Raw genomic sequence first — 24,412 nt, 5'->3', positions numbered from 1 at the left:
ATATAAAGACCTATTTTGCTTTTCGACTTTCGTTGGAATAAAATTATTTATTTTTTTTGGAGGGGGGTGGGTGAAAAGATTAATATTACTTTGAGGGTTTATAAAAAAGAAAGTGAAACAACCACCTAAAACGTTTAGTTCTAAAGATTTTTCAAATTAGTATTTTGTTTTGATAGCTTTTGTAGTCGTCTCCCTAAATATATCAATAATTTAAAGTGTGGCAAGCAAGTAAATGAGAAATGTTCGATTTTACTGCGGCTTTTCCTTTTATAAATTTTCAATGTCTAGTTTTTAGGACTCTGAATAATAAATCAATCGAAACCAACAATCTGGGCGTGTTGACATTTAAAAATGCCTTTGATATTCTTCAGACATCATCAGTTTTGAATAAATTATTTTGTCCTTTTGCTAATGAAGTGCATTTTCTATTCTTTGAAGGCAAAAACATTTTTTTGCGTTCACTCAATAATTAGAATTAGTCTATTTTTACTCTCCTTTTATTAGATCTGCTCAAACAGTACAATGATGTTGATACATGGCCCAGGGCGTATTTTCTTTCTGTGTTCCTCGCTCCTTATGACATCAGAGTGTTCCGAGAGCCTACTTCCAGGCTTTTCTCAAATTCAATATGGCCACCGACTGGACGGGAGCATGGTCAATTCGTTCCCAGAATTCAGTTTTATTGACTGTGTTATAGAATGTTTGGTAACACCGCGATGCATTTCAGTCAATTACTGCACTGGAGCAAAGTTCTGTGAAATCAATTACGGTGACAAAGTTGCACCTGGAACTAAGTTTTTGGATATTTCTGGATGGATTTACAGTGACATGACGCAATGGCCTAAAGTAATTATTGTACAATGTTCATATGAAAACATTATTTGTGCTACGAAATAACCTCAATCTTGAATGTGTTATAATATTTTGCTTAAATCGTTGAGATTTAATAATTGAAAAAAGGCTTGTTTATATACTAGTGTTCAAGTAAAGTAAGATTCAATTGATTTTTCTTTTAATTTTTACATGTGATATTTTGAGATCCCTTATTATTACGTAAGTTAAACACATTTTTAAATAAGTGTATGTTAGATCAGCAGGTGTTAAAATAACTAAAATATTGATAGTGAGATTAAAAACTCCCTTTGCGCATGGAACATAACGTTCTCTAACGTCCATAGGTAAAATGTTTAAATATTGAATACTGAATTCCAAGTTAACATCTACAATTATGTTACCAGCAACTTCAATGAAACACTGTACGTTGTGTATTTACATTTATGCATGAGGTAGTATTTAGAGTTTTGGTATAATCTCTTTAAAGGCATTAGTAAGTGTTTTTGAAGGATCTGATACAGCTTGTCGCTAACACTTTTTTGCATGACATGTGCTGCTAACAAAAAGTGTTTTAAATCACAAGTCCGAAGTAAAAAAAAAAGCAGGAGCAGAGCAAACATGGACCTCTGAAAAAAACCCGAGGTAAGATCAGATGTCATAGAGGAATAAACATCCTCTGCTAACCGATCTCAACCACCGGGTGTTCTTTGTTGAATGGAAAAAAACGGAAAAAGTCCGTTGACAATTAGGTGAAAAAATATGACCTGATAGCAAGTGTGAAAAACGTCTGTCAGCATGCGACCCAGTGTAAGATTGTGTTTGCTGTCTAGTGTTTTTGTATCGACCATAAAATTTATGAAAATATAAATATAAAATACTGTATATATCCCTGTCTTTTCAAATTGCTTGTCAGTAGCTTGTCTCGTCTCATAGGTATTTTACATAATATCCACTTCATTTGATTGTAAAATTACATTTTATTCACTCTTACCTGTATAGATCTTACCTACAAACACAAAGAATATCAATTTTCAATCAATATGAGCGAAATCTTTGTAGAATTGGAACTCATAATATGCGGTTCGCTTGCGATAATTTAACAACTGAGATATGACCATGTAAGTTGACTTAAACAAAAAATAACCGAACATTTAGCGCCATTTAGGGACGTAGAGTCAAAATTATTATAAGTTTATGTGTAGTGAAGTTCCTTAAAAAGCGCATTTTGTTTGCCATTTTGAAAAATTATTCAACATATTATCAATTTTGATAACATTAATGGATTTTGGAGTACAAACATGAAAAAGATAAAAAAAATAATAAATACACGGATCTTTTCTTATTGTCTTCTGTTTAAGGAGCTTGCTGGGGCGTGTGGAAGTTCAAGCTGCAACATGAACGAGACGTGTAAACACAAAAGATACACCGAAGACAAAACTGTTGATTGTGTTCTTTCAGGTATTTCCGTTAATATTGTAATTTGTCAAGTTCTTTGTCAATAATGTACCTTTACGTGGCTGACATAAATTGAAAATTGCGTGCAAATGAGCTAATTAAGGTGCATACATGAGATTTTTATCAATAGTTATGCATTTTACGAAGTTTTTCCTATGTACTTATAATATGAAACATTAAGGTAGACATAGTTATTACGATTGCATTACCATTTACACCTTGAAGAAATAAACGATGTTGTCTCAAATCACCCATGTATCATACTTAAATGAACAAACGAAAGAAAATATGACCATTTTAATACACAACACAGCTAATGCTTTTCAAATGTTTAAATACATCGAAAACAGTACTCTGTTAATTTTTGAAAAATACTCTAATAGAGTAAATTTCTTTCAATCTTTACTACATCAATTAACAGCACTATTGCAATATCTAATGTCTTTTATGACGTCATACGTACTACTAAATCACGATCACTGTACGTGCATTTCTTATACTTACTCTGATACTTAATATTAATAGTATTGAATTAAGTAGCACTAGTGAATACACTCAACAAAACCTTTTAATGTTCTCCCAAGATAATGTATTCACATATAATTACTTTATGAAATAAGGACATTTATTTGTCCTGTCGTTGGGGTGACTGATTACCACTTAGCTTTCAAATGATTAAAAACGATGTATTGATCATGGCCTCTGAATGCGACTCGTGACTACGACCTTTTTAAAATATCAGAAACATTTCTGTTTTGATTAAATTTTGCTAAGAGCTCTTTGTTTTAAGTTGCCGATAGAAATGAAGTTAGAAGTTAAACATTTTATTTTTGAAAAAAAGTTTTCTTTCAATTGCTTAATATGTAAAACAATGTAGAGAACAAATTAAACAGCAAATCTAAAGTACGTACTATTACAGTGTATCTTAAAAGAAATAATACAGATGTTATTATTCTAATCGCTCTGGCTGGGATTTTTTTTCTAAGATCATTTTGGAAGTTTTTAGTGCTATTTATTTTAAACTACATGTATCACCAAAGACTACAATAGATTTCAAAAAAGTGTCCATCGTATTAAGCATGCGCAGAAAAATACCAAATGCAAAAAAAATATATTAAATTAATAATTTGACTTCTCGTCACTGAAAATTGATTTCAATCATTATGGTCCTATTTTATTTGTGTTACTGATTAAAAGCATATCAGTAACGAAATGTTGAAGAAATCGTCCCAAAGTTTTAGTTTGTTATTTTCATTTTTTTTTAATTTTTCCCAGTGAGTGTTTGTATAAATAACAAGTGCGTTTATTAATGTTTCACGTTATGATGTGAATTCCCTTAATGTAAAGATCTAGTAAAGGAAAAGCTCCTACAGGTTTATGATATTCAGTATTCAGTATTCAAAATGTTAAAATAATACTTTGTAACAATAGTTCAGGCACAATAAAAATATAATCGTCGCTTCTATGACATAAGAAGAAAAAAAGTTTTTAATGTTGGGATTTTGTCCATTTTTAACAAATAGAATATCTCGAAAATGCCTACACTCTATTCAAAAACATTCATTATAGAAACTTTTTACTTCCTCTGTTCAGTGATGTCAAATAGAGTATTATAATACCAATCATTTATAGAGAATTTCAGGACGCTACTAGTATCTGATAGGATCCTATGGGATTTTACTTGAAATGTATCAATTTTGCACATATTTTACATTTGTTTACAAACTTCTACCCTAGGAATTTTTATTCTGCTCCACACATGAATTAAAGATATTGCTAAAAGGCATCAAATGACCAATAAAAAACGGTCTCAACATTCGTTTTTGTGTACTCAGTTTCTCATATTTGCAAGATAATGTTTTTTTATGATTTGACATGTTTAAAACATAATACATCTCGGGGTAAGAAAACGTGACAGAGGGCTAGGCATGATGGACCCTTTAACTTTTACAAACAAATATATATACCGTTAAAGTGAGACTGAGATCAAAAGTGAGCTCGTCTAAGCTTTATCGCCCCGCGGCCAGAAGTCCATGGCGTCAACCAAGCAAGAAGATGACTCCCAATGCAAATGAAATGCTGTGCGAAAGCGTGCGTACTCGAACTGTACTCGGCCTGGTTAAAACTATGGAAAGAAATGTAGACCGTGTCATCAAAGTTAATTATGACGCCATAAGGTAGAGAAAAGTAAGATTCAATCAATTAAAAAGCAAAAATATACCCGCGAACAGACATTTTAGATTCATTTTTATTTTATTCCATATAAAATCGTTATGTCAAGTGTTTTGGAAGCTACGAAAAGTATCCGAATGTTAAATTAAGCGTTATGCTTACGAACGCTCATGAAGTCTTACGTGTTAAATCAGGAGGTTTCTAAATAATTAAGCGTTCAAACCAAGAGACGTACTTGAGCATTTAGAAATAATCTTATATAGAAAGTCTTTAATCAGTCTATTTATGAATATCTTAGATTGCGGGATACCAGTAAAAAGGGGACTAGATCTGAGTGAAGCAGAACGTGAGGACGCCATTGGTATACACAGAAGGATACACGCCTCGTGTTCTGACGGATACTTCCAGTTTGGTTCCGGACGACTGATCTGTCAGTCAAACGGCGAATGGAAATACAACATTCATTGTGAAGATAGAGGTAAACATATTCTATTTTTTTCTAATCAATCGTCTAGTTATTTAATAAGATAATTTTATGATATTAATGAATTTTTTTTATCAAATATCATTTAACAAATTGCGATTCAAATATATAATCTATAAAAAAGAGTTACAAAACAATAGGTCAGAATTCATTTTCATATAATTAATTTGTTTAATAAGACAAAGATAACTCAGTAATTTATGCTTAAATAGGATATTAATCTGCGTTGTATCAACAGTAATTTTAAATTAAATTAAGCAAATCTGCCTCACAAATGTCAATTTTTAGAGACATACTTCACTACATCGAATTTATATGCGTTGTTCCATTCAGTATATATATGTTCACAGTAGTATTACATTCTAACTCATCAAGTTTATAGTCATATTATGTAAATATGATAAAAAATAGTCCATGTCGTATGAAATTCTTTATTCATCAATATATATAATTATAAGTGTCAAAATACACAATTTAATGGTTTTTTTCGCTGTTGTGTTTTTCGTACAAGAATGGCTACAATATTCGAATCATATTTATTACCACTTCACGGAGGCGGTTTCTTGGGACACGGCAAAGGTATGTTTATCGTCTAGTACGTCGACATATTTTGCAACGGATTGTATATTAATAAACGTATTCTTAACATAGTTTTATCGGTTTATGATTTTTTTTTTATAATTTTTTTTACAAAGAAACAGATTTGGTGATTTTATTTTTGGTTATTTTGTTTCATGTTTTAACCCTTTTCTTGAAACTTCAATATGAGATATATATATATATATATATATATATATATATATATATATATATATATATATATATATATATATATATATTAGTACCACCTAACTCAATATTAATTAAGCATCCCTGAGATAATTAAATGGGAGAATGGAAAAAATTGAAAAGGATGGATTAAAGTTTTCCGGAGGGATGACGAAAGTTGATAAGAAGTGGATAGACTGATGGATGTATTGAATTTAAAAGAATCTCTTTGTTTGGAAAAATCAATTTTTTATCATTTCAAGATTAAACTGAATTAAATGGGTTTGCTTTCGTTTATGAATACGACTCTTTTGTTATGGTTGCACATGTTTAAGACTGCTTCCCAGATAGAAAGCTTATATTGGCCCAGCGTTGGTCCGATGTTATTATTTATGTGGGCCCAATATTAGAAAATAACATCGGACAAATGTAATTTTGCCCATCGGTGCAACATTGCACCAACACGTTGGCGTGACGTTGGCCCATTGTCAGTAGATTGATAGTATTGGTCTTGTGTTTTTTCAACGTCGTTCTACCAACAGCAATATGTAGCCAACTTTACAACAATAAGCCAGCGTTGGGCCAACGTAAGCATACTATCTGGGTTTAAGTCTATTGTTTTTCCAGGAATATTGTGAAACCTTATATGATGCGTATTTGGTGACAATAGATACAGCGCTTGAAAATGATTGGCTCGTAAAAACTTTTGTCGAACGAGACATTGGGTCAAAAGGTGAGAAAAAATCATTTTTTTTTTTAATTAAGGGTGTTGTTTACTCAGGGCTTGAGTCCTCAAATTTGGATTGCTATAAAGATCAATGTCATGAGCAAAATTTATTCTAAACACAAAAGTATTTATGAAATGAATTATCATTCAAATAACATTTGATATATCTTATACATTATGAGATAGGCTCAAACAAACATATACTTTTAGCAGAGAAAATTCGGACTAAATTTTGTAGATTTTGGTTTCCGCTAAAACATTTTAGCATTACTCTAATATTAAAAGTTAAGACTATATTTTTAAGTTTATTTAATTTTGCACATTCTCTGTTTGTTTTATATCACTTATACATTTGAATAATGGTATAGCTCGAATTGCGAAAATATTGAAAAATGCTTAAACACGATAAAAGACATTAATCTCAAAATTTTGATCATTGACATCATATAAATTTTTGCCGACAGAATAAGTTTAATATAAGTTGTTTAATACCATAAATATTTTTGTATTAACATCATTCAATGTTTTGTAAAATTTGAGCAAAATTGGTTAGGGATTTGAAAACTGATAGAGGAAATTCGACCTGGAATATTTGTTAAAACTGTTGCTTAAAGAATCTGGGGGAATAAGCCGAGGCAAAAAACCACAAAAGTCCATTAAAAAAACTAACATTTTTTTTCTAACTAATTGCGCTTTTGTTACATTTATTAAACATATGTAATCATATACATCCAGTGCTGCCATACCCACAAAAAGTAACTTCACATTTAATTGTTATTAAGACAACAAAATAGTTATATGCTAATTTGGCAACAAAATGATATAGAAATCGGATGTTCAAATTAGTTTTTTTCATGTAGTGTGTCATCGTACCATTTTTTAAAGAACGAATATCGATAACACATATTAACGTCTATCTTTTTCGATTTTCCAAAAAAAATGGTACGAAAACCCACTCTATGGTAAAAAGTAGGTTTTCTTCTTTTAATTTTTAAGATTGGTCTTTAAATGGCTAAGTCCAGTTGTTTGCGTAATACTGATAACAATACAATCAGCTATATTGTACCCTCTAAACAAGCGATACAGTGGTGTAGTGGTAAGCGAGGAGTTCTTTAAACAAATGTCACTGTAAAAGCGGGTGTTCGAATCGTACGCGTTTTGGGTTGTTAAGGTCTTCCGTTTCCAACGGAAGACCTTGTACTGATTCTGATGGTTCTTCTTCATTATAATTTTTCTTCTTCTAGACGTTTTTAAATCCTCAATAACTTTTTTGTTTGTCATCTGATTTCATTCAAATTTTCACGGTATATTGATAATTGCATTAGGTTTCTAGAGCACAAAATAAATTAAAATCGCAACTTCCGGTTTTGAGTTATTCCCCTTATTCTAAAATTTAAGGGGCATTAGTTTCCAGACAAAGGTTCTGAAATGGTCCGTCGCAAATAATTTATAGTTTAAAATCTTTATTATTGACATTTTGAATATTGTCCTCTGATATTTGGATTTTAGTTTCTTCCAATTATTCCACTCGAATTAATCAATCGAAATCTATGTTTTAAAAATAGCGAAATTGTTCTCATGTTTTAGCTTCGTAACTTTTGAAGTTTGAAATATTTCCTAAATACATATAGAACAAGGGCTTTCATTTGACACCAATAAAAACGGGCTGGCCCCTTAAATTAAGGGCCAGTAGCCCTCAAAAGATTCTGCTTAATAACTCAAAAACGGTTAGGATTTCGATATTGCTGTCGCTGGAAAAGTTGTTTGTTGGGATCTCATAAAGGTTGTTACAATGTTATTTTGTAAGTGAGTTGTGTAGTATGAGTGTAAAAAGCTTTACATGTTAACATGTACCTGCTTTCATTTGGCAAGTTAACGAAAGTCTTTGCGCGTAAAACTGGCAAAAAGTTACCACAGAAAGTATGATGGTTTATACGGGAGGCTTTAATTCATGAGAAAAAAATTAGAACACATGCTTTTTTTTTTTTTATAGAAGTTAAAGTCATTGTTGTTTAGTTCTTATAGTGCACAGTCCTTAAAGACGAGAATCGAAAAACAAAACATTCTTTTTCTTTTCTAGTAAAACACAAAATACTTATTGAAAAAAAATCTATGCATTACATTTTAGTTATCATACTGCATGCATTTAAAATCCACCTTGAATCAGAGATGTGTATTATTACGTAAGCTATCCCTCGCCCACGGCCGAGAAAATCGGTCACCATGGTCGCGGCTGGACTACCTAGCGGTCAGCGGTTATCTAATACACGAGAGTTGCGTCTCTCATATATGAGTTAATCTAGCTGCGAACTGAAGAATTATTTCAGTTTTGATTACACATAAAGGTTTATTCTTCAATTGGATAAACGATAGGGTGTCAATTAAGAAATCGTTCAGTTAATTAATAAAAGCAATGCCATTCTCAATATAATGCAATATCAGACATATATATCAATTGTGGGTTTTAAGTAAAAAAAAGAATTTCTATTTGATAGAATTTAGTCATTAAATTGCAAGCTTTTCAAATCTTCCTAGGTTCTGAGCTGTGCGTGTGTATGCGTTAAACCTTTATGTAATCTATCCTTCGCCCGCGGCCGAGGAAATCATCCACGGCTGCACTACCTAGCGGTAAACGGTTATCTAATACACAAGATTCGCACCCGCACACTTACATGAATATGAACGTGTTTGAGTTTATATAGCCGTTAATACACTGTACACTGTTTTAATTATATGTTATAAAAGTTTGTTCATTTTGTATTTAGTTAAATTAAACATTGGAGAGTAAATTAAAAAGTCGTTCTGAAAATTAATAAAAGCGATATTACTCCAAATCGGAAATACTCGTGAGACATATTTGAATGGTTGGTTTGTAAGTCTTAAATGTTTTAAAAACTGTACAAATAATGTTTTCAATCAACAACAAACAACAACACAAATATTAAAACCTTTAAATAATGATCATCCCTCGCACATGGCCGAGGAGATCCCGCGCAAGTGACCTCTACATGTACCTTATCACGCGTGCATGTTTGGTATTTTGTACGAACGCAACTATTTTTATTATGTTTTAAACTATTATATTGGTTTCAGATGAACCGATAAATTTATTTTACTCGTACAGTTGATTTAGCATTGATTTATACGACAGCGTACAAGGTAATTTAAAAAATCAAATCAAATTATGATCAAAGTGCCATGTTTGCGGTAGGTGCTGACACGATAAGAGAATGCCCTGAATTAAGGCATTCGGTGATTATTTAAAGAATATTCACATGATTTTTGAAACAAGTTTTGTTTAGATTCTATCGGTCACATATTAATAACTTCTGTAGTGTTTCATTGTGAAAACGAACTTATTTCTGTGTTGCCCTCCCACCGCCCCGCTGCCAAGTGCTCTTTTTTTTTTAAATTCCAGATCTGTCGAAAATCATTTGATAGTGACTTCTTATGTGTAACATTTTCTTCTGAGCGTGTTTCTCTTTCTCAACCTTTTTTTTATTCGGTCAGTCTTTGTAAATTTCAACTTTCTTTATTGCGTAAATTCAATCGCCACGTGCTACCGAAAATCTTGTGTCACTTTGAACAGCGCGAAAAGCTCAGAACATATATAGCCCTAGCTTATTTATGGCTGCAGATCATCAATTCTTATGTAATTAACAGTTCGAAGGGTGCTTTCTTCAAAGTGGTCAATTTTCAAACAACAAGACTTTCATTTTCACATTAAAGGTGCGGGATCGTAATCTGAGAACGTGGCTATAATAAATTAACATGTCGAACACGCTAAACTTCTATTATATATAGTTATGAACAGAATAATATATATTATAATTGTTTTCCTGGGATAAGCTGTTATGAAATACGACTACATGTATTGCAAGTTAGGACAGATTAGTTTACTTGACTTACAGACTATAATATAGCGACATATCTGCCTCCAAAAAAAATATGCGCTTCTCAAAGTTACACTTCAGTGAGATGGACATGTGTTCTTGAGGATTTTCTTTATTGCTAATTATATGAAAATTGAATTTTAAAAAAAAGTTTTATTGAAGTTGTGTGGTATGAGGATGTCATGCAACTTAATTTACTTACAAGGTTAGCTACAGCCAGTGGAATACTAATTTAAGGTCAACAATTTCAATGATTACCCAATCTATTAAAATACAAGATAAATAGAGAAGGCAAATATTGCTTGTGACATGTACATATTTTTTTTTATATATCTTTATGATAAAGCAGAAAAAAGCAAAAAAAAAAAATAAAAACAAAAACAAAAACCACAAAAAACAAACATGGAACTTGCATCAAATTTACTTCATGTACATGTTACCAAAAATCCGACCGAATATGCGCCTTTGTCACATTTAATTAAATTAACTGAAAATAAAAACCGTAACACCATTATTTTCCACTTATTTTTATTGAAGTTTCTCCTTTTTAAAAAAAAATACATCCGTAAACTTTCTCCGAGAGAATAACTGTTGATCCGATAAAGGAGAAAAAGCTGACTTAAAAATAGGGATTTTGAATATTATTGCATCGTAGGGAGAAGTAATATTCATTATTGTAAATAATGTTATTAAATTTTACGTTACATAGCGGTGTCTGTATATCAGGAGTAAACTTTAGACGCTCACTTATGCATAAATTCTCCCGATGATCTTAGATAGCTGATTATTATTTTAAATGTTCAAGTCTACTCGTATTATCAAATAATATCAGCCCTGAATAAATTTTCATAGATGCCATCAATTTTGGCTATTTACCAAATTTTGACAGCACGAAACAAATTCAAACTTGCACATAGTCTTCAAAAAATTAGAAAGATTTATTTACAGAAATTACGTGTTTTTTATGCACGTTTTTACTTACATTTCCTTACATGAATCATGAGTACATGTACTATATAACAATTTATGCTACCCTGAAAAATTTAACTCGCCATTAAACTTCTCATTGATTAAACCCTTGTCACACTGGAGCTTCGTCCTCACAGCGATCCCGCTGCGTAATTGAATAATGTAAAACGCCATGGTAAACGAACTAGAGTCTTCTACAGCGCCGTAACAACTCAACGGTATCTTCGTTCGCCGCGGTGGGATATCCTAGCCTAGAACATTTTAGAACGCCATGCAACGGCGCGTACTTTGAACATGCACACTGTACGCGCCGTGGCTCTGCGTTCCGATAAACACGCCGTAGAAGTGGAGTAAGGTCGCCATGATAGCGCCGTAAAGTCTCCAACAGCGCACGTGCACGCAGTCAGCGCGCAGAGCACGCTGTGGATGCGCGGTAAAAACTCCTAGCACGTCATGAGCGCTCGGCGGATACCTAGCGGGAGGGCAGTCAATCGCCAAGTAGAACTCTGTGGAAACGTAGTTGGGAGCTCTGTAAGAACGCCTTTCTGAATTTTCCTTGCGATCCTACGGCGATTCCATTAATTTTACAACGCCGTGAACACGCACTGGGAACGCAACTTTGTGTGACAGGGCCTTAAAGAGTTTTCAAAACAATTACACAAACTGTGTTCGACAAATAGTTTTTCTAAAACATTTTCTTCCTGTCTTTATACAGGCTTTCAATCACAGCACGTTTTTATAACAAAAGCAGAAGTGAAATTTTAGTCATTAGTCATTATAATCGTTTGACACCAAATCATATAAATTTTCATCTCGCAGCAACAACGGAAGACCTACTCGTGGCTTTGCCACGAGCTCTGCTCTAGTTTTGTTTATCTTTTTGTATACATTGTTAAAATGTAATTTTCTTTTTATACTTAATAATCTACATTGTTAAAATGTATTTTTCTTTTCTTTTCTTAATAATTAAAAATTTGCTAATAATAACTTGAAATTATTTAATATACGTTTTCTACTACTTTTATAAAATATGAAATGTTTGTTATTCTCTTCAAGTTTGCACGATTTCATATTGTAAACAGATGGTTGTTGTGCATGCAAGAAACTATAAATGGCAAGATAAAACTTTCCATCTCTGAATCCTTGAGAGGCTTATTAACACAACAGGGACATACGCTGGACAAAAGCATGTAATTGTGCTCAAAATGCAGAATACAAGCTAAGTCAAATGTACAGTGTGCTCCTAATGAAAATTCAACGATTAACTAGGCATGTATTTCACTTCGAATTGTATCGGCAGGAAAATCACATTACAAATGCGTGTTTTGTTGTGAAAGAAAACGCATAGTAGTTGTACCAGAAGACACATAGACCACTCGGACCAATGACCAACACAAAGTATGACCAGTGACGAATAACAAGTCCCCTTGTTATACGTTAGTGGTTTGACTACCGCTGTCTTCCGTGTGGTATATATCATAGGCGTCGGAACCGGGGGGGGGCGCTATTTTTAATTTTTTTGGCAAATTTATACATACCAAAGACCTTTTTTTGCTTGTCAATATTTTGTACAAGTCTACCCCCCCCCCCCACTTTCAATTTGATTCCGACGCCACTCATTTTGTTTTTGGAAAAACTGTGTTAAATACCTACAAAAGGTGTTACCTAAATTCCTCCTGTTTCCGAAGCGGAAAAATCGACTACTACAAATGGTGGAATCGACTCTCCCATACTCTTTGTCGACTCCCCTGCGTTAGGGGTTGTATATGATGACTGATGTAAATTAGTAAATAAAATATTTTTAGAAAGTAATCAACATTTTTGTATTTAAACTCTTTAAATGAGTACGTGATTGTCATTTCAAATTTGCCTGTTTAAAGTATATGTATATACTGTAAGGTCGTGGGCATTTGCAACGGCTTATTCCCCCAGATTCTTTTAATGATTTGTATCAATTTAGTGCCTCTAGCATTCATAAACTGTATTTCATTTTTTAAAGTGTTTAACGATTTTTAATATTTTCATAATTAAGAAAATCTCAATCGTAGTGAACAATTTTATGGGATTTTTCTTGTTTTTTTTCAAAATATTTTCGATGGCCATTAACTCAAAAAGTAGGTCATTGACCTACTTTTTATTAAGAGAAAAATAACACTTCATTCTGAGTAAATGTCATCCTTAAGCAAAATTCTAATGTTTGTTAAATATTCCTACGAGTCTAAGAAAATCATTTTTTACAATCTTATTTTTTTAATGTTTTTATTTTATTTTATTTTTTAGCTTAAAATGTGAAAATGTTTTTAATCGACTTAGCCACTTAACAAACTGGTTTTTTAAATATATATTAATGAGTTATATAATATTGCAATGAACTGTTTTATAAAAAACATGAACGTTGACTGCTTTGTTTAGTATGTCTGCTAGTTGCATTCTCATTGCTAAACCTGGGGTAATGATAGTATGTTATGGTATTGAACTGCAATTATAACATTTTTAAAGCAATGATGAGTACGGTGTAAAGCATCCATATTTACAAGCAATTGCATTGTAATGAATTTAACTCATAACAATGCCAGTAATGATAATTTTTTTAACTTGAATTTTAATTATATTTTAGCACAGTTTATAATGTTTTCATAAAACGTACCCTTTTCAATGAATTTTATAAAATAAAAAAAACAAATTGATATGAGTTTAAGACGTCTTTCTCGGTTTTTTTTTTTTCAAGTACAATTTGGACATCTGAAAGCTTTTAAAGTTTTGTAATGGAATAATTATTGATAGCAGTGATAAATGAATTTAAAAAAGCTATGTAAAAATTGAAATGATTTTTTTCAAGACATATCAGACCAGGGACATGTACTCAATACCTATAAGGTTCTCTGATTGGCAACACGTCTGTAAAAACTGATGATGATTAAAAAAATCTATGGTGTGTTAAATGTCATAAATGCTATTTTAATGTTTTTAAACTTGCCTTAAAAATTGACTGCAGTAAATAGTTTTCAGGAATTATTTTTGGAATTTTTCTTTGTTAGGTGTATTGTTAGTCACTATTTGACAAGATAAATTGTTATTTATTTAATAATATTTGTAAACAAACATAATAGTCATTATAATTATAATGAAATGTATTTCAAAGAAATTGTGATCTGATGCATTTCATTTAAAGTAATTGATCTAATGTCTGACTCAATAATAAAATTGCAACAAACGAGTATGGTATATGTACTTCGTTTATTAACTATTGTAAAAACCGTTAATATTATGGTGACGCTCCTACGAAACATAATACATATATAAACTTCACAATCATAATGCATCACAATTAATTCAATTACTATAATGACACACATACAATGTGTTTGTTCAATTACAATAAATTGTTTTTCTACTTTAATTACAACCTTTATCTTATATTTTATAATTCATGGTTATAAAAAGAAATATACCTATTACAATACTGAATACTGCAATGTTGAATATTAAGAATATAGTCTGACAATGTGTAAATGCCATGATTAATAATTTCTCAAGTACACAAGTACCTACCCTAAATAAGGGTGAAAGGAACTGTATATACACAACTGTACAATTACTTGCACTGGTAGGTAATATCTGAAACAAACCTTTTAAACATGAAACTATGCAAAATATGCATGTTTATAATTGTATAAAAATATATGTAAAATCAATATCACTGTACCCTTTTCAAATATTAGTCTGTATTCAAATCATGAGTACAATTCACTGTGAAAACTTTAAACTTTGTAAACTTTCTTAATAATTTCAACATATACTCTCATCTGTGATACAATGATTACTTTGATATAATTACTGATATAAATGAACTTTACAATACAATAAAATACAATACAATACAATACAATTCAATACAATATAGTAGCAGTGCAATTATTTTACTTACAAAAGTTTTCTCGACTCATAACTGGCCTCAGCAATGGTCACAAACAAAATGGCTATTGTCTGAAATTTATTACCGTCTTCCTTGGAAGACGGTATAAAGAGTTGAAAAAATTTACAGTCTCCGGACTGTGTACTTCCTCTCCTTTGTGATTGGTAGAAAATACATGATGTGAAAATTTACATTTATTTCATTGGTTGATATACTGTTCGGCACAAGGGAGGTAATTTTCTGATGATCGTTTTAACGTACGACTTAACAATTGTTGTAGATTTCAAATCTTAAAAAGTAAGAAAACGAAATAACAATAAAAATGGCTCTTATTAAAATTCAGGCTTTCATTTTTTCTGTTAACTAGTTAAAAGCAATATTCTGTTACATCTTTTGAAATAATTTGTTCTTTTCTTTTTGTTCTGATTATACAAATACCAATGAAATTGCATACGGCATGGCTAATATCAGAAAACAAGTTTGTATATTAGATACGGTGAAACTAATATCAGTAAAACTGAATTATACTGAATGGAGTTGTATTAATTTAACTTTGATTTTACTACAGTGATTCAACCCTTCCTAAGATCTCTTTTTTCTACTACAGTCGATTTCATATAAATAACACGTTGTAAATAATTTTCAATTTTAAGCACATATTTTAAAAAAAAGTTCGATACGCTATTGCATGGAGAAGAATGCGACATGTATATAAAAAAAAATTAAATTGTCTTTGATATCTTATTGCTGTTAAGAGTTTGCTCTATTCGTCAGGAGGGTTAAAAATGGTTGACATTAACAATTTTATAACATCTCTTAAGTGTTCTTGGATTAAAAGGCTTACAAAAGCACACAAACCTTGGATGGATTTTTTATTTACCATTTATGGAAATGATTTTTTACAGAAATTGTTTGATTTTGGTGATAGTTTTGTAATTGAATGCTTACACAAGGTAAACAATGTTTTTTGGAAAGATGTGTTAAATTCATGGTTATGTTTTATTACTACCTATAAGAATCACCCAAAGGTAAAAGATAATTTTTTAAATACTCCAGTGTGGTATAACTCAAATATACACATAGCAAATAAATATGTTTTTATTAAAGCCTGGTACAAGACCGGTGTAAAGGTTATTCAAGATTTTTATGATGAAAATTGTAATTTTTTAGATATTGAGGAATTTAAATGTAAATACAGTCTCAAGGTTCTATGTACAATGCAATACAATAGTGTAAAAACAGCAATTTTTAAGTTTTTCAAAATGTCTAATATTGACAGGACTTCTGTTAAAAGAAACCCTAATCCATGTATACCATTTTTTTTCCAAACAGTTATACCCCATGAAAAGTGTACAAAAATTATTTATAATGTTTTGAATGAAAATGTAGTTGTTCCAATTGCTGTAACCAAATGGAAAACAGATCTAACGGATTATAATGTTGAAGATCTTACTATATGTGACATTTTTAAGATTTGTTTTAATACTACCAAAGATTCTTCTGTACAATGGCTTCAATTTAGAATTTTACACAAAATTCTTCCAGTTGGCTTCTACCTTAAAAAAATTAATGTCAAAATTACTGACATATGTGGGTTCTGTAAAAGTAATGTTGAAACTATTATACATGTTTTTATTTCTTGTGAGAAAATACATACCCTGTGGAGTGAACTTAGTTTATACATTTACAGAAAGACCTCTGAAAGAGTCGGATTTAATATGTCTAATATTATACTTGGCCAACTTCCATTGTCGTTTCATAACAAAGTCATTAATTTTATAATTCTTTATATGAAACAATATATATTTTGTTGTCTTATGTCAAATAAGATTCCATGTTTAATTGGTTTCCTTTGTCATTTAAAACTAAAATACAATATTGAAAGATATGCTGCAGTACAAACTTGTAAATTACAATATTTTGAAAAATTATGGGATAGTTGGAAATGTATCTTTGATGCTGACATCTAATCTATTCTCATTATGACTATTTTTTCTATTTCTGTTTTGTCACTTAAACTTTCTTTTTTTTCTTTTTTCTTTTTATGTAGGCAAGTAACCACTAAATAATACATTTAGGTGTTTTTTCATAAGTGTGGGTGTGTATGTGTGTGTGACTGAATGTCTTTTCTGTATGTTTTTTCCTTGAAAAAGAAATAAATTATAAAAAAAAAAAAAAAGAGTTTGCTCTAAAGACGGTAAGCTTTTTTAAAAAGCTAAACTTGTAATCTCTATGATAATTGAAAATCTAACAAAATCAATTTCTTTATAAAATTACTTACAAGAAAAATTATTTATATCAGTACACTATATGAAAAGTTACTTACATTATCATTATCAAAATAATACTAATTCACATACATGTAAATGTTAAAAATGTTCTAACCATTTTCCTGTAACAGAATTGTGATGTAATCAAAAACATTTTGTTACATAAGCGTCTATAGCCTACTGGATAAGAGAGTGGTCATCAATTCAAGCGGCCAGGCTTCAATCCCCAATGAAACCTTATTTTTTATTTGAATTTTTAAACTTATATATAAAATTTTTATTAAAGAAAATGGGATATGCAATTCTCCATCTCGCAAAATAATCCAAATGAATTCCACAATTTTGAAAATTTATTTCACGTCTTGCATTTTCCTTTAAAAAAATAGATCTAAAATCCTTGATTTACATGTACAGTGCATACTGTTTTATTTAATTTGTCTTTTATTTATAAGTTAATCAGTAAAATTAAATCATGCTATATATGTTCAAGTACATGTTGAAATCATAGTTTATCTTTGAAACTGTAATGTTTACAAAACCAACAAGAACTGATGCCAACGAATATGAAAAATAAAAATAAATAATTTGGCAAGTAATTTATTTCATGAAAAAATTGATTAAACCTTAAGCAATTTTTCTTCATATATTTGCAGAAACATGCGACAGTCTTTTTAGTTGTGGCTCCCTCTGGACAGGTGGTACGGATCAAGCAGAGGAGGGCAACTTTATATGGACCGGAAGTAACGCCACAGTTGAATTTGTAAACTGGGCCCCAAACAATCCAAACAATAATCGTGACAACGAACATTGTATTCGACTTCTAATAGATGGAACATGGAGTGATTACGTTTGCAGCGATCAATTATCTTTTATCTGTGAGAAAACGCTTGTCTTGAACAAGTAAGCAGAAGTAAAGCTAACACAAGTGACAGCATTTATCAATAAGCCTTGAGATAGCAAATAATCATTTATAAGTAGCTTCTGAAATCAGACTGTCAATAACAATCACTTGCCATGGGAAGTGCTTTGTAAGCTTCACCTATTTACAGGGGCGTTATTTGTCCTCTGGTAAAATATTCTCTTCGTACTAGTAACATTTTTCTATAGTTGTGGAATTTAATTTTCAATTAGATAGTTCTGGCGATCTGTTAATCTTAAAATGTGATATGTACAATCTTTCAGAAAGATTAAAGACTACATTCAAGCATCTTTTATTGCAATAATATCTCAACATTGATGTCGCGTGCGCACATATAGAATATGGACACAATGGAAAACAAATCGTTATATGATGTATATCTATTTAGCTTGTAGTTCTGTCTAGATTCTGAGCTGATATATTTAAATGTTAATATTGTCTCATATGTATATTGCTTACCATTTTTTACAACGGTTTTAACGTTTTAAATTTGAACTTACACTTCTCGATATCCCATCAATACTTGCATGCAGGAAACTGTTAAGATATCTTAATTTCAGATTGATATGATTTATGTTCATGTTATTATATCGTTCACCTATTGGAGAATTAAAAAAAAATAGTTTTTTTTTATTAACTTAACTTGAGTAAATATATACTGAGAAGAAATGAATACTTCTTGTCTTGAAATACGCCTGACTTTATTATGATTTTCAGAAATAAGATTATTGCATTGTTTTCATAAAATGATAATCTGTTCATATTTGTTCACAGTTTGAGTTTGTATCTGAGAATAAAATATACAAAGAAAAAAAAATAAATAAAAAGGATTTAGTATCACCTATCTCATGTGTTATAGATTGAAGAAATATTAACGAATTTAATTGTGACTGATTTCTTAAAGAAATTCAGAATCATAATTTGTCTTTAGCAAGATTCGCCAGTTTATATAAGGTATAATGGGTCTAAAGAAAGTGTCACATTACGATATTTTGTTTATAATTTTTGAAGTCAAAATTATTGCGGCTTATCTTTTGTTGATATGTATCTGGTAAAATCGAAGTTTATTATGAGATAATCACATAATTAATTAATAATAATTTTAATTAATAGACAAAATTTAAATGTTACTTGACCACACCTGATTTTTCATGTTTTTACAAAGGTAAGATATACATGTTCATGTTTATCATCTGTGTGCTGCTTGCAGATGAAGTGCATGTTAACAGAAAATCATTCGTGTATATTATTGATTTCATTTAACTTGATTGAAATATAAAGTATACTGCATATTTGAAATTCTATTATCCACCACCTTTCCTTGAACATTTCACCTGAACAATCAGTTGTATTGTCTCTGTACACAAATATATCAATATGAAAAACATACACGCACCAGGTACGGGGCGGACACAAAACATCCGAGTCATAAATTGTTAACCGAACTACTATATTTCACCAAAATTTATGAATAAAAGATGATAAGATAACAGATTAATTTTGGTGCTCTTTGACAAGCTACTAATAAAATAAGGCCATCTCTGTATAAATGACTGAAATATTCCTCTTTGAATTTGTCCTACCCCGCCAATTGATTTTATTTCAATTAGAAAATTCTTGTGTCTCTATTTTATCATATGCACGTGACGTTTTGACCATTTATAACACTTGAAGCATACTCTATCCTGATGTATGAATTATAATTATTCGATTGGCACTTCCTTAATTTTACGATATCAAACTAATACATATTTTATTTTTAATTGTGTATCTAAAAAAGGAAGTCTATAAGTTGATGTTCAATCTATAAACAGCATATTTCTTCGATACTGACAATAGAAACATGTTGGTCTTCAAGTATTTTAGATGTATGTGGCTTCTGATACATATTCTTGTACAATGCTATAATGGCAATCTACAGCAGGGTTTCTCTAAGCTTCAGCGTGGACAGAGACTGGACGGAACAATGATCCAATCCTTCACAGAGCTGAGTTTCTTGGACTGTGTTATCGAATGTCTCGTAACGCCACGGTGTAAATCTGTCAACTATTTCAAAGGGGCTAATTTCTGTGAAATCAATTTTGAGAATAAAACAACAGCTGGCACTAAGTACGAAGACACCGCTGGGTGGGTCTACAGTAAAAAGGAGCATTGGCCCAAGGTAAATACGGGTTATACAGAAAAGCACTTAGTTACTGCGAGTCCCCGTGTCGTGAAATTAATCGCATGTTAAGCTCAGGTAACTCAGGTAAAATCGCACATCCTCGCAGTTTATTTACTCACCTTATCCTTACCGCTCCAGTGTTCTTGTTTTCATCGCAAGTTACCTATTCAATTTTCTTCTCTCACCTAAGGTCCGATCCATAATAGGACCTGATTTTTCTACCCTTTAGTATCCATCATGTATAAATACTCTGATATTAATTTATATAAATTTTCAAAAATATGAATAACGAAGCAGTAATTGATTAATGAAGATTACATTAATGTTTATGGGTAAAAACACATTTTTTAAAATAAAAAAACAAATATTAAGAATAGTAATGAATGCTTCGGTGGTAAAATGCATTTCATCATTAGGAATACAAAAACTATTGAAAAAATTATACCGTATATATTTTTTAGAATTATTTTTTTTATAAATTAAAAGCTAATGGGATCAACTCTTCAAGAAAATGAAAACATTAAGGTCATTTGATATTAGGACACATTTTGCTCTAACATTATGACACTTAAACATGAAAATTGTGTTCAAGTATACTAAGTATGAAGCCCATACATATCTGTTATGCACCCAGATTCATTAAATCTAGGTCTAATACATGTATGTGTCGGATACCTTAAGTACGGGAAATAATATCGAAGAAATGCATGCATATTAGTTTGTAGTAATGTTTTTTATAATCTTATTTTATAAAGAGAATTGATTGTTACAATTTAAGCAATATTGAATTTGATTTGTTGTAATTCAACAAATAAATGCCACATCATTTTTTAAATTAACTCATGATTGTAAGAATGTTGTTTTTGCATGAATAAAAGTAACACTCAATCATTTATTATCAAAAGCGATATGGATCTTGAAATTTAATTAACAGTTAAGTGCATGATTGAATTTAGTTCTTTATTTTGTTTTATTTTTCAACCTTTTATTTATTAAATGACACATATTCATTTTTATGAAAGACAGAATGGTTGCCTAAAATATTAGTTCATTTTTTAAAGTAGTTAATTGCTTAAGTGCTTTATCTATTTTAAAGGTAAATGCAAGTCATATGCCAGTAAATGATGACTTACCTTATTTTCCTTATTGCTGTATAAATACGTTGCGTGTCATCGATATTGTAGGAACCAGCAGGTGCTTGTTTAAATTCAAACTGTAGCGTGAACAAAAAATGTAGACACAAGAAATATTCCAAGGACACGTTCTTTGAATGCATTCTGTCAATGTGAAAAATTATATGGACAAAAATAGATTTTTAGCTTCAAAAGGAACTGATCATTTGCATAAACGTATATAAATAAAAAATATACAGATATGAAATTAAGGCAATCATGCTATACGTATATAAATCATAATATCTTTAAAGTACCAATGAAATGTCAAACACTTAACTAAAATGTTATACAATACATACTATAGTTTATTTGTCTCAAGATAGGACTGATATTTTCAGCAGTATTTATAAGGCCATGATAAAATGTATTTATTGCCTAACAGCAAAAAGCATATGCACTTCAGAAGCATTAATCTTATATTTCATTAAAAATGAACACTCTTTCAAAACTGAAATGTTTCAAATGTAATTAATCACGTAATGTTGAATTATTAATCTTGTGTTAATTAGATCTCAATTTGATGAGGTGATATGGCACTGCTTTATTGGATAAATAACATAGAAATGATCCTATGTGTAAAACTTATTGTAGATTATGGGTTTCCGAATAAAACAGGCATAGACCTGAGTGGTACAGCGCGTGAGGACGCCATTGGTATACGTAGAAGAATGCATGCCTCATGTCCTGCAGGCTATATTCAGTTTGGGTCAGAACTTCTGATCTGCACACCGGACGGTCACTGGAAGTACAACATCTATTGTGAAGGTTCTTATAATAATATCATATAAAATGTAAATTACAACATACATTGTGAAGGTACATGTACTGGTAAAAATTTCATGTCAAATGATAATGATTTCAGATATCGGTTTTACTTCTATAAGTTTCAATATATATTTTTTATCCAATTAGCAAATCATACATTTCAAAAACAATAATTAAAACTTACCTTACATAGGTCTATAAGGAATACATCCGTTAATAACGAGAAGGTGTGCGTTATATACTACATACGAATAATATTTAAAGTTCAAAATGAATTATCTGAATTAAGGCTGAAAATTTATAAATAAGGCCAAAGACATCAGTTTTTTCCCTCATGAATAAGTAAACATGTATATTACAATCAAGAAAAGGGTATAGAAAACCTTTTATAGTTTAATAGGACAGTAAACAAGTTATATTCTGTGAAGAAAGGTGGCCAGGGCAATATTGTCAGACAACCTTTGATTATTACATTTTCATTAGATTCAAAATACAATATCATTTTATCAAAAGTATAGCCTAGTGCCTAATTCATCAACGTTAATCGTGTTTGGTTAAGCAAAATAAAACAAAGAAGAGTAAAATCACAGATTACATTTCTTTTTACTCTCGGGTTAGTGTTTTTATTTCAACAGCTGTGCACTCGTTAGTGGGTTTTTTTTGTCTTTCTTTCTTGAATTAGCCAACCCGTTTGCTGGTTTATACTTTTTAGAATGGTTGCCGCATAAAGACCACATATATTGCTTCTCTTCTGATTTAATTGAGACATGGGAGGATGCACAGGTACGTTCATACGTATATTTATTAATACATAAACATTTGCACAGGGTATTAAATTGGCTACCGCATTTGAAGACGAGTCTGACAAAAAATGCAGATATAAAAGAATGTTTTGTTGTTTTTGTATTTATTTTTTTTTGGGGGGGGGGGCTATTTTTTTTTTACAATTCTTACGTCTTGAAAAGCCTAACAGATGGTATCAAGTATTGCCAAAACAGCATAAAAATAAAATTCAGCATTAGTCCTAACATAACGCCATTTGTCCATATTTATATTTCAGAAACAATGCAAAGTTAGAAATGCTTATCTTGTTGAGATAAACTCAGGAGAGGAAAAGGCGTGGCTCCATGATATATTTCTAAAACTGAACGATGCATCAGGTAATTTTAACGCTAAGAAACGAGTACTTTAACACACAAACATTAAGAAATATGTCTCAAAGGTTACATGTTACTATTGCTGGAGGATAATAGTATAAAAATAATAATCAGAACGGTAAAAAAGTACGATTTTTGAGATAAGTCCTGTAAAATATGCATTAATAGCTCTGCTGTAATATGTTGAGTTACTTGTAACACTTAATTGACAATGGTAATTATCAAAGTATTTTTACCTGATCGTACAGACAGGTGCAATAGTAACGGGGGTTATACAGCTTGGGCCGGCGGAAGATATGAAACAAAGAAGATGTATTTTATTTGGAGTGAAAGTGGAGAAAAAGTGAATTACACAAACTGGAATCCCCTAAACCCTGACAATTATCGAAATCAGGAACACTTTATTCAAAGGCTGGATTGTGGACGTTGGAATGACAATAACTGCAATCAAAAGTTACCTTTCATATGTGAGAAAAAATTCAAGGTGTAAAAACCAGCAGAAATGCAGATGCAATAATACAATCGACGTTTTACATCAATACTCAACTTTTTACTCATCAAAACCTCAAAATGCTTTCTAGTGGGTTTTTTTCAACGGATTATATTGCAACACAAAACAAATTACTTTTAAATCTCTATAAAGCCATTTTTTTATAGATTATATTGAGGAAAATTTGTTGACAAATAATCAAAACCACAAGGTGGTTAGCAAAATTCAATTTTCGCAAAAGCATGTCTTTTCCT

At 30.8% G+C, this 24,412-nt stretch overlaps 2 protein-coding genes across 2 annotated transcripts; both read left to right on the top strand.

The window, feature by feature from the left end:
• Nucleotides 1–522: 522 nt before the first annotated feature.
• Nucleotides 523–19,224, top strand: LOC128174002 (aggrecan core protein-like). The gene is made up of 6 exons (XM_052839652.1): nt 523–846; nt 2,193–2,292; nt 4,760–4,939; nt 5,457–5,524; nt 6,341–6,446; nt 18,142–19,224. The coding sequence occupies exons 1-6, from the start codon at nt 523–525 to the stop codon at nt 18,390–18,392; spliced, it is 1,029 nt and encodes a 342-aa protein (XP_052695612.1). The 3' UTR covers nt 18,393–19,224.
• Nucleotides 19,225–20,250: 1,026 nt separating this feature from the next.
• Nucleotides 20,251–24,158, top strand: LOC128174001 (uncharacterized). The gene is made up of 6 exons (XM_052839651.1): nt 20,251–20,568; nt 21,756–21,859; nt 22,342–22,511; nt 23,224–23,294; nt 23,572–23,671; nt 23,917–24,158. Exons 1-6 carry the CDS (start codon nt 20,251–20,253, stop codon nt 24,156–24,158), a joined length of 1,005 nt encoding a protein of 334 aa, XP_052695611.1.
• Nucleotides 24,159–24,412: the final 254 nt, after the last annotated feature.

The sequence above is a fragment of the Crassostrea angulata genome, chromosome 2 (assembly GCF_025612915.1).
Source record: "Crassostrea angulata isolate pt1a10 chromosome 2, ASM2561291v2, whole genome shotgun sequence".
NCBI classification, from domain to species: domain Eukaryota; kingdom Metazoa; phylum Mollusca; class Bivalvia; order Ostreida; family Ostreidae; genus Magallana; species Magallana angulata.
This window is presented reverse-complemented; position numbering and strand designations above follow the sequence as displayed.